Source organism: Phallusia mammillata, chromosome 7 (genome assembly GCF_965637545.1).
Source record: "Phallusia mammillata chromosome 7, kaPhaMamm4.hap1.1, whole genome shotgun sequence".
NCBI lineage: Eukaryota > Metazoa > Chordata > Ascidiacea > Phlebobranchia > Ascidiidae > Phallusia > Phallusia mammillata.
In genome coordinates, this window is record NC_137258.1 from 24,323,330 (window position 1) to 24,336,599 (window position 13,270).

Consider the following 13,270-nt stretch of genomic DNA (forward strand, 5'->3'; position numbering starts at 1 on the left):
TTTTGTGGTTGCACGTTTTGTTTCCAAAATTTTGTTGGTATTTTCACTTCAGAAAACAGAACCTGAAACCTTTGCCCATCTGTGATTTTATCAGGTGGTAGATTCGAAACAAACTTGTTGGTGAGTCGGTGAAGTGGTTACAACTTTTGGCTGTTAAACAGCATAATTGCTCCTAACTAACAGTTCAAAACACGTCAGCATTTGCAAGAGAAATATAAGCCCCTAAAGTTTAAAGAAAGAAAAAAAGCATTTTAATGAAACTTACCTGTGGATACAAACAATCAAATCAAAGATCCAAAATAAATAAATAAAAAACAAAGCATGGCTTGAGAGGTTTTATCCATTGCAAAGATGTTTTGTAGGAAATTCCATGCACACTAGCGTTTAACCTGATATGCGAATGCAAACCCTTTGCTTTGCATTATACAAACCAAGCACTCCTATGGTTTTCAAAGTCACAAAACCTTAACAAGGTTCGAATTACATCTGTTTCTGTGTCCATCTCCCTGGACTATCCCAACTTGACGAGAACCAGCCCAAACCCTAATCTCCACCGCTTCATCTCACAAACAAACATAAAACAACAACAAAATACGTAAACGATTACGTCACAATGACGTCACTCACGTTACCACGTGGTAGACGATCGACCACCGTTGCAGCGTCGGACGTTCGAGAAAGTTGAAGGTCGCGATCTTTAACATCCGGTATCGCGACTTCCGCTTCGATGGAACAGTGAAGTAGATCGGCTTCCCGTGCAAACTCATCTTGCGCTTGCGGATCTCCGCGTGGTGGTGCTGTTGTGCGTTGCCGTGGTGATGCGTGGCCCAGCCAGCGGGAGCGCGGAGGATCTAAGGGAGGAAGAACATAGATAAACGTCAGAAGTCGACATTAGATGGCGCAACTGAGTGTTGTTTAATTTAAAAAATAGGGGTGCGAGTTTTCAGTTTGCGAGTACGAGGTTGGTACAATCCACACAGCAACAAAAGTTTTCGTTCAAATCATGACGTGGAAATAAGCGTCATGCGAAAGTATTTATTGAGCTAATATTGTACGTATAATTCTCTGGTGATAATTTTTAGTTTTTTACAATCTAAATGTCGCTTCTGGTTCACAAACCTTATAATTCCCGACAACAACGGCGGAAATGAAACTGTGGGGATTTCGAACAGCGGAATAAATGGTGGGTACAATTAGACACGAGATGTCGCTTGTGAGTGGGCTGGAAGTTTAAACGGTGGCATCAAAAGAAATTACAAAAGAGCGACTGGCACAAATAGTAAGAGAGATAACATTTTAGTGTCATTAACCAAAATTCGAGCAATGGTAAACGGAGTGCTAAAAAATATGGTTATTTTTAAGAAACAAAAATTATAAAACAAGAATAATCTACAAAAAAGTGTGTCAACGTTATCAATGCTTTAATGTGGACGCGTTACATTTGCATCGGCATTGCTTTTACAATGACCTTGGCGCGACACGCTCAAGGTCAGCACGTGGCCCCGTATATTGTTACAGATTCCGTGTGAGCGTTGTCGCTTAATTAAGTTCTGACGTTAGAAGGAGGAACTAATTTAAAGCAAATTAGCAATTACTTTGTTTCGCGGGCTAGTTATTGAAACACAAACACTGTGAAAGTAATAACTTTTTATTGTGACCGACTTTGTAATGTTTGACCATAGAAATCACTGACCTGTGCGGCGAGCGACGGCCTTCTACCGCTTCGGATATTGTGTCGTCTTGCTGATTCGGTTTCTGACGTGTCAGCACTCCATTTGTCACCGCCAGTCGTCGAATTATTGCTCTGAACAAAACAAAAAGAAATTTGCACCTGTAATGTTGAATGATTGCAAATGTTCGATATTCAAACGAAGTAACCCAAGAAAACGGAATCAAGCGCAGAAAGTCGCACAAAGGCGTGTTTGATGAATACTACGTTTGTGTGTTACATCATGTTTGTATTGCTTAACATAAATTCTATTTGAATAAGGTTCTGAAAATTGTATTTTTATACGCAGAACATATTTTAATTGTTTTTTTTAATGGAAAATTTAGACGATCCTTCAAGGAAAATTTAACACATAATTTTCTGATTTGAATAAAATATTGACAATAGCATGTTTAAAAAACTTCTGACAAAACTTCTGAGGATTCCAGTTAAAATTTTCAAATTTGACGAAAAACTTAACAACTTACGTCGAAAAAACGCGGAAAAGTCGAAGGACGCCGCAATATTGACGTGGTTTGGTGAGTGACCTTGGTTTCACCTTCACCGTCCTCGGTCGCTACTGCGTCACTGAATGTGACGCGCGATGATTTCATTGTGGCGTCACTGTGTTGCTCTTCGTCGTCTGTTTCGCTTTCCGGATAACTTTGCTCCTCTGCAAAAAAACGGATTTAAATAATTATTTATCAACTCAAATTCCCTAAAACTGTTTTGTTCGGTTTAAGAACTTTCCGTGAATACGAGTTATAATGGTAACATCAAATAACTTTACGCTTGTGCTGTGCTCGCAAATATTTTACTTTGTTTCTCTGAAGAAGCCCTGCCGTTCTGGTGGGCGAAACGTCAGCAAAAATACAAGTTCTCGAAAACAACTAGTATTTTATCATACAAACTAAATATCAATTTTTTTAATTTGAATAAATTTACGTTTAAGATTTATCTGAAATAAGTGTTTCCTCCACATCTGGTCAAAGCTGTTGGTTTGTAATAAAAGCAAAACGTTTTCACTTGCTTTTTGTGCTTTCTATTTCGATTCGTAATATTGCGAGCAGATTAAAAGAGTTTCTAACATTAACATTTTAAACTCGTTTGTTAAAAAACAACTTTTATTTTAAGGTACTGTCAAGAGATCGTTACTGTTTTGATGATAAAAAAGGTTTCAAAATATGACTATGTGAAATACGAATCTGGTTGCAAACTTTTCGACGACATTGATTGGTGTTTGCTTTTGAATTCCCAATCCAAAGTGTCAACTTTTACTTGAAGCGGTGTGTGTCTAATCCATTTTCGTTTCGCGTTGGATTTTAGCACTAAGTATGGAAAAGTTTTCGTGCGTAATACAATCGCTTCCACAGTATCACATGTACTTGCGATTAAGCCGCGCTGAAAGCACATGGCATATTGGGAGTTGTGCGGATGAGTTTATACCAAGTGATGGGTCCAACTTGCAAGAAAATACTAATTTATTAAAAAGGCTTCGTGCTAGTCTAGTAGGAAAAGGTGACGGACGTTTAAAAAAAGTGTTGCAAAATTGATTTAAACTCCAACCTTTTATTTTAAAGCGCCTTTTGATATTAACATTAAACTTATCATTTGAAGACAAGTAACTCTTTTAAACTTGTTTATGCCCAACTTTTTGCGTAACTTCAGCGAGAGCCGCATTCGCTATTTCCACAGAATCACTTAAAACGCATTTAAACAAGCATTTATGTTTGCAATATGACTTTCTGTATTCTCAGACATTTGCATTTGGGGCTGATTTTTCCTGGAAAAACTTTTAGTGTGATTGACATCAAGCGTTTACATGGTAAACAGTCGGTGTCAATTTCTTACTTGGTTCCATCACAAAGCTTGCAACACAACAAAATCTACCCAAATAAACAGCGCGTGTAACTTAACACGTTAATAGTCGCTTAGTGGCCCAAAAAACAACAACAAAACCAGTCCAGAAGAACAGGGTGTTGCACTAAGTCGCGGATAAAACCTTTACATTAGCGGGTTTTAGAGCACAATGACGCACTTAGCTATCGCCAATTGTGTAGTTTTCCTTCAAGATTTATGGAAAAGTGTAGTTTAGTAAAAGCAAATTTGAAACAAATAAAAGATGAATTTATTTAAAGTCAACGAGTTTTTAATAACTCTAGTTTTTAAAGCAACACCGTAAATAATTTATCGCCAAATGTGAAAACAAATGATTTTTTCAACAAATTAATCCCCAATGTAATCTCTCTTGGTGTTTAAAGTGCAGAAATACGTAAAACATGACAATTCAAAAGTAAAAATGTAATTCAGGTTGAAACTTCGAACTAATGTTATGGAGTACAAAAGGTTCAGTTAATATGTGGTTGTACCGGAACAATGCCACAACGCACTACAGTGTAGGTGGTGCAACGGTAAACATAAATACATGTGTAGAGTCGGTGACAATTGGTGTGGGGGGGAACTTAGTGGCAATGTTCAGCCGTACATAGCAAGAAACGCTGTTTCCTGCAACCTACATGTAACAGACCATGGGTGGTTACACGATTAGTTACCCCACTCTCTTTTCACCACATTTGTTATTTTTATTAATACATTTGCTTTAAATCCATTTTCATTGCAGAGCCCTTGCACAAACTAAATTTGGCAATTAGGCTATCATCAGTTTTGCGTGCGGTTTTCATGCACCAATACTTTGTATGTGTATTATACCTCCAGCTCAAATGTATAAGGAAAGTAAACTTATACATGACGCTATTTTAATGATTGATGCAAAGACTGCAATTAATTTTATACATCATAAACAAGTGCCCGCTTCAAAAACACATTATTTAAACTTTTAATACAATTATACATAACAATTAACGCAATTGTGTGTGTTGTCATTCATAGACGAATTAAAGGACATGTGCAATACGTAAATACAAGTTATACAGTCCCACACACAGTGTATATTAAAGAATCTCGCCACGGTAGTAAACCACTTTTCGCGACAAGCAGTCAAACCACAGTGACAAGTCCTTATACGTGAATGTTACGACATAATGGGTTGGATTCTAGAATACCGGGAAAGACTGAGGAAAAAGTGCAAGATCGAGTATATCACACTTTCTCGTCAATTTATTTTTTAATTCATGTCTAATCAACCGGTGAATGCCCTTTCCGTATTTTTCAAAACAGCGTTTATATGTATCTGTTGTTATGCTTCACCTACTGAAACTATCCATAAGTCCTTGAACACTTATGTTAACGAAGTTACATATGTGGTATTTCTATGAGCTTCTTACAAGAATGGGCAACACATACGACCAACAATAACTAACACATATATACCGACGCACATGAAATACCCCTCTATAAAATCGTCATGGTGTTTACAGCTAAACTAATCAGAGCAGGTCAAGACTAACAAAGATGTGTAACAACATCAAGCTGCCTTTGAAATGTTTCAATTAGAATCAAAATTTTATACCAGCGATTGTGAAAACCAAGGCACAAAGTTATTTTAAACAAAACAAGAACCAAGAGTCCGTTGGGTAGAGCTACACAACTCAACTTACTTTAAAGGTTTTAAACCAATCCTGAAATCCAGTGTGACTTTGCGAACCAACTTATGCAGGCGGCAAAACAGAATGACTCATTCACGGGCCGACAGAGCTTCAAAAGACCGAGTTGGCAAGGGAAAAAGTCTCGATTCGCGGCAACTGAAGGGAAATACGCGATAGACAGCACTTTCGCCCCCCCGACACTAATTGCTATCGGGTTGAGATTGTCAAAACACGAGTAAGGACAACCACCAAATGTCACGGTAGCAGTAACCACGGAAACTGTTTCTATGCCCACCTTGATCGGATGTGTGTATCAAACAAAGGCGGTGAGGCATTACTGATGGAAAATACCGCTGCAGTGGATCAATGCTCAGGAAAGTTTGGTTGTAACGAAGCATCTTACAAATTAATTGTAACAATTCAATTCAATTCCTAATTTCATCTTTCAAAGTGCATTTGTGCAAAGTAAAATTGTAATAGCCACGCATGTAATGAAAAAAAAAATTGTGATGAAATGCAAAAACTTCGTTTAAGTTGGCCGAATAAGTCGTTTGCCGATGTTTTGGTTTCGACCCGAACCTTTTTTCTAACATTCAGCCGAAGCCAAACTTCTTTATTGCATAAAATTTCTGATGTTCAAAATTGGACTTGTGACTGAATATTCGATTTCGTTTCAAAGCTTTTGAGACGGGTTCGGCACACCACTAGTTGAAACAACCAAGCTTATTTCAGTAAGTGAACAGACCAGCACGAAGCTCGTAATAAGTTTCAACCAACACATGTGGTGGGAAACCGTGAAATCAATAACTTTTGTCTTAAGTTTGTGGGTTGGTTAACTTGTCATTCCTTATTGTTTCACATGACAATCAAAGTGAATCGCACAACATTAAACAATACCAGCTTTGTTTTTCAAACTATGATGTCACAAGTGTTGGTTTGTGATTCAGAAAAATAACCACAGCTGGAGGGAGTGATGCAACCAAAGTTATCCGCCAAATTCGCTACTTGTGGGCAAAAACCATTAGGTGCAGAACCGACAACACGTATTGATACGCATGATCGCTCACAGGTGCGTAACAAAAAGCCTTCATGACGATCGACACCTGTTGCAGGGTCACGTGGTTATGCGGAGTGTTTTGAACACAAACAATGCGGTCACCAGGGCAACCGGTGGTGGTAAATGCCTTTGCACGATTTTAGTTGAATGAACAAATGGTTGAAGCCAGTTACTTTTGACGGGTGAGGTTTGGGTCAAAATGCTCAAGATTCCCTGTGTTGCAAAAGTACTTCTAATGTCGTTTTTTTAGGTTCTAGAAATTATTTTTGACTTAGTCTTGGCGGGCAGCGCACAAGTGCGTTATGCTTAGAATGCTCGCCTGTTTATTGTAAGTCAATTGCAACAATTTATTGGATACTTTAGTGGTAGATGACTTTAGTTAACTTTACTTTACTGGGTAAGAATAATTCTGTTTAAATTTCTTGCCCCGAAAAACACAAGTTGCCGAGACAGGATTAGAACCAACAACCGTTCGAGCACAAAGCGGTGACGCTAACCACTCGACTATATTGGCAAGATATACTTGTAATGTGTCGGTCTGGTGGATAACTGGTGTAAACAAATGTCGACAACTTAGAAAAAAAAATATATTCCCTACATTATTTTGGGCATTCAATTTTTTCGGAAGTGAATCACGCGATTTTTTTTTTCACGGGAGGTTCGAACCCAGGACTCTCCCAGGGACGAATCCCGACCAGGGTTTTTTGTGTCTGTATATGGGTCAGGCGCGCCGGACCATTCGGCCACGCGATTACAACATTGTGACGTCAGCCTTGCATGATAGCGCCTCCGCGTGGAAACAAATCAAACATACTTTTTTCTACCTTCCTTACCTGTGATTGGCCAAGTCCGCAGCCTTGCAGTTTCCATGGCAACGTGAGTATATTAAAAAACAAAGTCAGAAGAATTGCCTACAATGCTTACTGCAAAACACAAGCGAAGCGAATAAATATGTGGATTCTCTGTCGGGTTCGTCTCAATGCTTCTGAGTGACAGAGTGGCACGTGTTTAACAATAAAGAGTTTACATCTTGGGAGGAGTAGCGACCAAGCAAGGGGGTTCGCACGGTAAGTTTTAGAGGCCGCAAGTATCTATTTGTCTCGGCATGACCTAAAAAAATAAGATTACTCTGGTAATATCCAAATCAACTTCTGTCGCGGGATTAGTTGACTGATATAAACTTTTTTCAGTTTTTGAGGATTAACTGACGTTATCACATTGAACAAATGACTGCTTGCTCTAATCTGCCTTATCACCAAAACTGTGACCTTTTTCTGTCTTGTTATAAACAGAAACTAATTTCAACTTCTTCCTTTGCAACGACACAACGAAAAAATATTGCTTTTCAGTCTGTTACTCCCAACAAACTGGAGTGCCGTTGGATGGCTACACTAGCCAATACGGCCCATCTCGTCACCAGCTGCACTAATGGGACATTTTAAGTCGAAACAGTGTGCACTGTCTGAGGCATATACAATAAAAAAACACTTTACTCCTTTTAAACATCCAATAGTGTTCAACCTGTATGTAAGTGCACTATACCTCTGCATGTCGGTGTATGTACAAGCTTCAAACAAGAAGAACATAAATTAAAATCCCAACGGACAAGCGAATGGATGGCGTCTGATCCAACTACGTGCGACGTTTGGATGCAAGAGACGGATCAAAAATCGATAAATTGTTTTATCATATCGCGTCGTGGTCGCGACACAAGAGAAAGGAGTTGGACTAAAATAGCCATTAACGCTGTTCAAGATGGAAGTAGAAATATTTACCCGGTTGAATAAGCTGTTGCTGCCAGGCATAATATATAAACGAGTATAACTCTTCCAGAAGTTTTATTACAAACAACAAAAACTTTTTATTTCAAGATATAAACCATTCTCCTGATGAAGGCGTCTCGTAAGGGACGTCGAAAGTTGGTTGTTTATAATAAAACTGCTGGAAGAGCAATACTTACCCGGTTAGTTACTATAAGGTATAATACACACAAAAACACCCGAGGTCAGTCCCTTTAATGAAGCTTTTGGGTGAGGAAATATATGGGTAAATTATTTTATTTTTCAGTTCTCCGCACATAAGTTACCTCAAGTCAAATCAAGGTTTAATCCTGTAGCAGTCACGTGCTCTTAGATCCCATTAAACTTAAGCTTTATGCTTAGTGAAACCAAAGTGTCAAATAACGATGATTTAAAAGCACGTGACCGCTACAATTCTAAGTGGAAATGACCATTTCGTTACCATCAACACATGTCTTGCGCCAGGACGCTCGCACCCAACAGTACTACATCAACAAGCGATGTACCGTGAAGACATTTTCAACGAGTTACATAGCTATTCAAATATTCTGTATTGTTTAACATAGTTATGCAATGTTCTGTACGTTTTTGTTTGTGATAAAAATCGTTGTGATAAAACAGTCGTACATAGACATAGAAACTATGCTAAACCTAAAATGTTTTGGAGAGACTTTCCTTGAAAAACACGTGGAACTATATAAGAGGGTAAAAATTAACTTTGTAATTTCGTGGCTGCATCGCGGAGTTGCTGGTCGCTTTCCGATTACGGACCCGCTAACTCTGATTTGTCTTCTAACTTGGCCTAGTTTATCGCGGTTGATATTTAGCGACCAAACACCGCAAACCAACTTATTATCAGGAAATAAGCGAACTATCGATTCGAGTCCACTTCATGGAAACTCGATACCAAAGTCCATCATTAACGCAAAGGTAAATCCAGCATACAACCTACAATTACAACAAAAATTGCTAAATTCGCATGAGTTTTACATTGACGTGCTGCAATACAGAACGTACGCCCTTGATTCATCAATATTAATTGTTTCTATCTAACCATATGATACATATTCAAGGAAATCATGCTCTTAAAAACTGACTGATTTTGTTCAACTGAAATCCCTGTACTAACGAGTCATATCTGCAAATTACAGGTAAACGTTGGGATTTAAACCCACAACCTCAGAATCATGCGTCGCCGTCAGAGCAAAGCGGCTCAATGATCCAAATAATCCCACAAGAATATTTGTCCTTTCAAACTACACGTGTTCTTGTGGCGAAAAACAAACACGCCGTGGAACTATTACAGCAAAACACGGGACAAACACAAAACATTGCCGAAATGACCGGTGGCGATCAGGTTACAAAACAAACAACATTACACGTGGTCACGTTACAGAAAAAACACGCGCACAACAAGAGGCTGATAAAAACACCGAGCAAAGGAGGTTAAGTGAGTGAACCCCTGACCTTTAACCCTTAACCTACACTGGATGATCTAGTCCGACGTAGTTTTGACCAGTCATTAAGTTGCAACCCAACACTTTGTAAATACTCGAAATATATCTGTGTTTTCTGATGGCACATAGAGAACTGCCAGAAAAACTAAACAAAACTGTCAGACAATAATCTCTCTTGCCGCATACAACAGTTGCAAAGAAGCCTAACTGTTGGACTTAGGTTTGTCTTCAAGAAAGTTTGCCTTCGTGAAACCTTGTGCCTTCATGTTTGCTGCTACAAAGAGAAATACATTACTAATGAAAGTTGCTCAGCACATATTTAAACCAAAGTAATCCGACCATTGCAAGGCAGTAAACATCATCTTATCACATTAAAATTCAAATCAAACTGTGATACTGTAGTTCGTTTCACATTGTATGAGTCGTTAACCTTTCAGGTAAACGGCTCGCTTCAAAATCAATCAGAAGTCTCCACTTATTCGACTTACATAAAACACAAAAGCTTCGGTCAATTACAATTCCACCAACTTTCCCAACACAATCACGACGTTACGTACCAATGCGTTTCAACGCCACTAATTAGTGAGTGGAAAACGATTCGTGATCAACGCCCGTGATCGCTTGTCTAAACTCATGTGAATTCGTGTGAAACATTTGGAAAGAAAATATTTAGAACACAACACATTTGGCTGAATGGAAACAAGTTACTGTGGCCACGACGAATGAAAAGCAAACACGATCAAACTTTGTACAGAAGATAAGGTTGCTAAAGCAGTAAATTGACTGGTTTAAGTTACTTTAGCTGGTTTAACGCTTCTTGACCATGAATCTATTCTAAACAATGGCTCTCTTGGAGGGCTTAACCAACTTATAACCCAAAAAATTACTAACAAAACAGTAAACAAAAATTAGTTTTTTAAAGTATTAATCCATGCGTTTTTCGTTCTTGTAAGATTGAGCTGCACACAACTATTATATCTTCAAAATACCCAAACCTCCCAGACCTAGCCTGTTTCGCTTGGATTTAGCAGCGGCTTGTCAGGAACGATGTGCAAAAAGCTTCTCGCATAGTTTTATCAAGTTCATGGTTTATTGGATTTGTGTATTATGACATTGACTGGCCGAACAATGCTTACTTGTTACGTCAATGTGATGAAATAAATTTACATGACATAAAAGAAACAAGTATGAATAATATATGACCACGTAGTTCAATTGTATACTGCGCGATGACAATTTGAAACATACCCAGAAGTCTTTGAATTCTATTTTTTTAATGTTGAAAGTACGAAGAAATTGTTCTGCCAATATACAGCTTTTACTATTATTGTGGTTCAGAAATATTACGGCGAAACGAAAAACAACCAATGTTATGCCGACGAACATTATCACAGCGGTCTGTCCATTATTCTTTTCTATCACAAAGGTGTTTGATACAAACAGTTTTTCAAACTTAACTTATAATTTCTCATAACACTTTGCCTGACTGTATTATTTGTGTCATAAAAAGATATACAACTAAAAGTTTTTGAAGCACCAAGTCTTTCATCACAAATCAACCATGCACCGACCTGTAACTAAGAATATTGTCGTCTCCACAACCGAATCTCAGCTAAAACATGAACCGGTTCCCGAGGGGTTACAATTATCAAACCCAACATGATTTTTAAAGGGCAAAGATGTCGATTCACATTTTTGTCTTTCACCTATTCATGTTTTTCGGGATACATTGGCTGTTTTATACGAGTCTACAGCAGGATATCTTTGGCCTCCTTGCTGTTTTACGCAACTGTTCAACGATAAAAATAAGATATAGTAATAATGTAAATAAAATTGACTTAACTTTATTGCAATTTCGTTGTGGATGTTTAAAGCGCAAATAAAAAAGTTAAAATAACTGTACCGTAACTGAATCAAGTCAAGCATTTTCATGTAACAAATTTTTAATCCCTTTTATTGGCCTTTATAGACACTAAAGATGCTTTTTAGCGGAATATATATTTGTTCTTTATACGATTATCAACAGATTTTAACCTGAAAATAAACATTTCCCTACTTGTAACACAACAAAATAAAGGCTGGAAAAAAATCTAGCCTTCGGTGGGATTCGAACCCACGACAATATAAACACTCTGATTTGTCGACAAACTCACCTTATGGTTTTTCTTTAAAGCTTTTTGTTCCAGCTTGCTTTAACGAGAAATCCAATCTGTTCAGGTTGCAATCAGTTTTCGTGGCAACGCAGATTTCATTTCCTAATTATTAATCTCTCTGCAATAAAATGTAGCATTTTAGGTTTTTGCCTCAAAATACCAGTGAATGTAATTAATTGTAATATATGACAAGTGGCCTACTTAGGAATAAAGTGTTACAAAGAAAAACTGCCACTAAAAACTCATAAAAGTAACATTATCGAGTGTGCAATAATAATTTTCAAGCAGAAAACCAAGAAATACAAGCTCCTTGTTTGCGAAACACCTTCTACGTTTTAACGTTACAACGCGTTTACTGCTAATCGGATTGTAACTCATACACTGTGTGTAGTACATTTTATAATCACGAGTCACCAGAGACTTAAAATGAGGGATGGAAAACAACAGTGTCGTATACTGAAAGACTGAACACTTTGTATGAAGTCTGATTAATTCTCTGTTTATTTAGAAAATATTTCTACATTTTACCCATAAAACTGGCATCATAAGTTTCTTATTCAAACGATGACTTTAGATCAGTGGTTCTCAAACTCGGTTTTCGGGGCCGCATGCGGCTCCCAACTACTTATTTTGCGGCTCGCATCAGACCTTAGAAAACGACCAAACATTGCTATTTCAGCTTTCTAAGTAATAATCTTTAGTGATTTTCTCAAAGTTTCGTTTCTCAAGGTGCGGCTCCCTACACACTTAAAAAATAACCATTTGGCCCCGACAATAAAAAAGTTTGAGAACCACTGCTTTAGACTTACCAAAGTTTACATTAAGTTAAGTTAAGATGAGTCAATGTTGCTTGGTGAAAAATCACCAGGTCGGAAATAGCTGCGCACCGACAACACTATTATGTAAACCTTTTCTGTTTGAATAAGGAACTGAAGACGTTATGAAGTGAAATAGACATTGCCCTGAAAACTTTACAGCCTGATTAAATCCGCTGCAGAAAATCAAATTTAAGCATTATGAAGTGAAACATACATCAGTCTGAAAATTTTACCACTTGATAAATTCAGCTACAAAAAATCAAATTTAAAAACATAACATAGGCTGCAATAACTTTAACTGTTCGGTTCCACTACTATTGCTGACATCAATCTTCGTCAAACAGTTTTTCTTCTAAAGTTTACTTTCCAACACGCGTTAATCAGCCCGTAAAGCCATTAAGTAGTTGAGATGTGAAGTTTCGCTTTAATCAGTTAAAACTCCCATCGAGCTGTCTCGGCACAAGGAAACACAAAAGAACAAGTTGTATGGAATACAGGTTGCCCACTTTGCCCTGTGATAACAACTACGCCCAGGGGTTGGGTGCGAAAATACATTAGTTCGTGGGAATAATGGGCTTGGTGGTTTGTAATTTGCGGTGAAAAGGAATGGTTTAAAAGTTATTTTTCTTGCCATTGGGTTAAATTCTTGGTGGAAGTGTTTGGCAACAGAGCCTTAACTCTCTCCCTCTCTCTCTCTCTCTGTCTCTCTCTTCAAAAAGAGCCTCAGAATAAA

At 37.8% G+C, this 13,270-nt stretch overlaps 1 protein-coding gene across 2 annotated transcripts in view; it reads right to left on the reverse strand.

Moving 5' to 3' along the window:
* Window positions 1-11,821, reverse strand: part of LOC145238071 (uncharacterized) — a 44,744-nt gene extending 32,923 nt beyond the window's left edge. The window contains exons 1-4 of one of the 2 annotated variants that reach the window (XM_080101116.1): window positions 11,720-11,821; window positions 2,197-2,381; window positions 1,694-1,804; window positions 628-851 (exon numbers count right to left, since the gene is read on the reverse strand). In XM_080101116.1, the coding sequence (XP_079957242.1) occupies window positions 628-851; window positions 1,694-1,804; window positions 2,197-2,322 (461 nt within the window). In that variant the 5' untranslated portion in view covers window positions 2,323-2,381; window positions 11,720-11,821. Of the gene's footprint in view, window positions 1-627; window positions 852-1,693; window positions 1,805-2,196; window positions 2,382-5,265; window positions 5,348-11,719 lie in introns of those variants that run through there. The other variant, XM_080101115.1, reaches the window with a different exon arrangement.
* Between the last annotated feature and the right edge of the window lie 1,449 nt (window positions 11,822-13,270).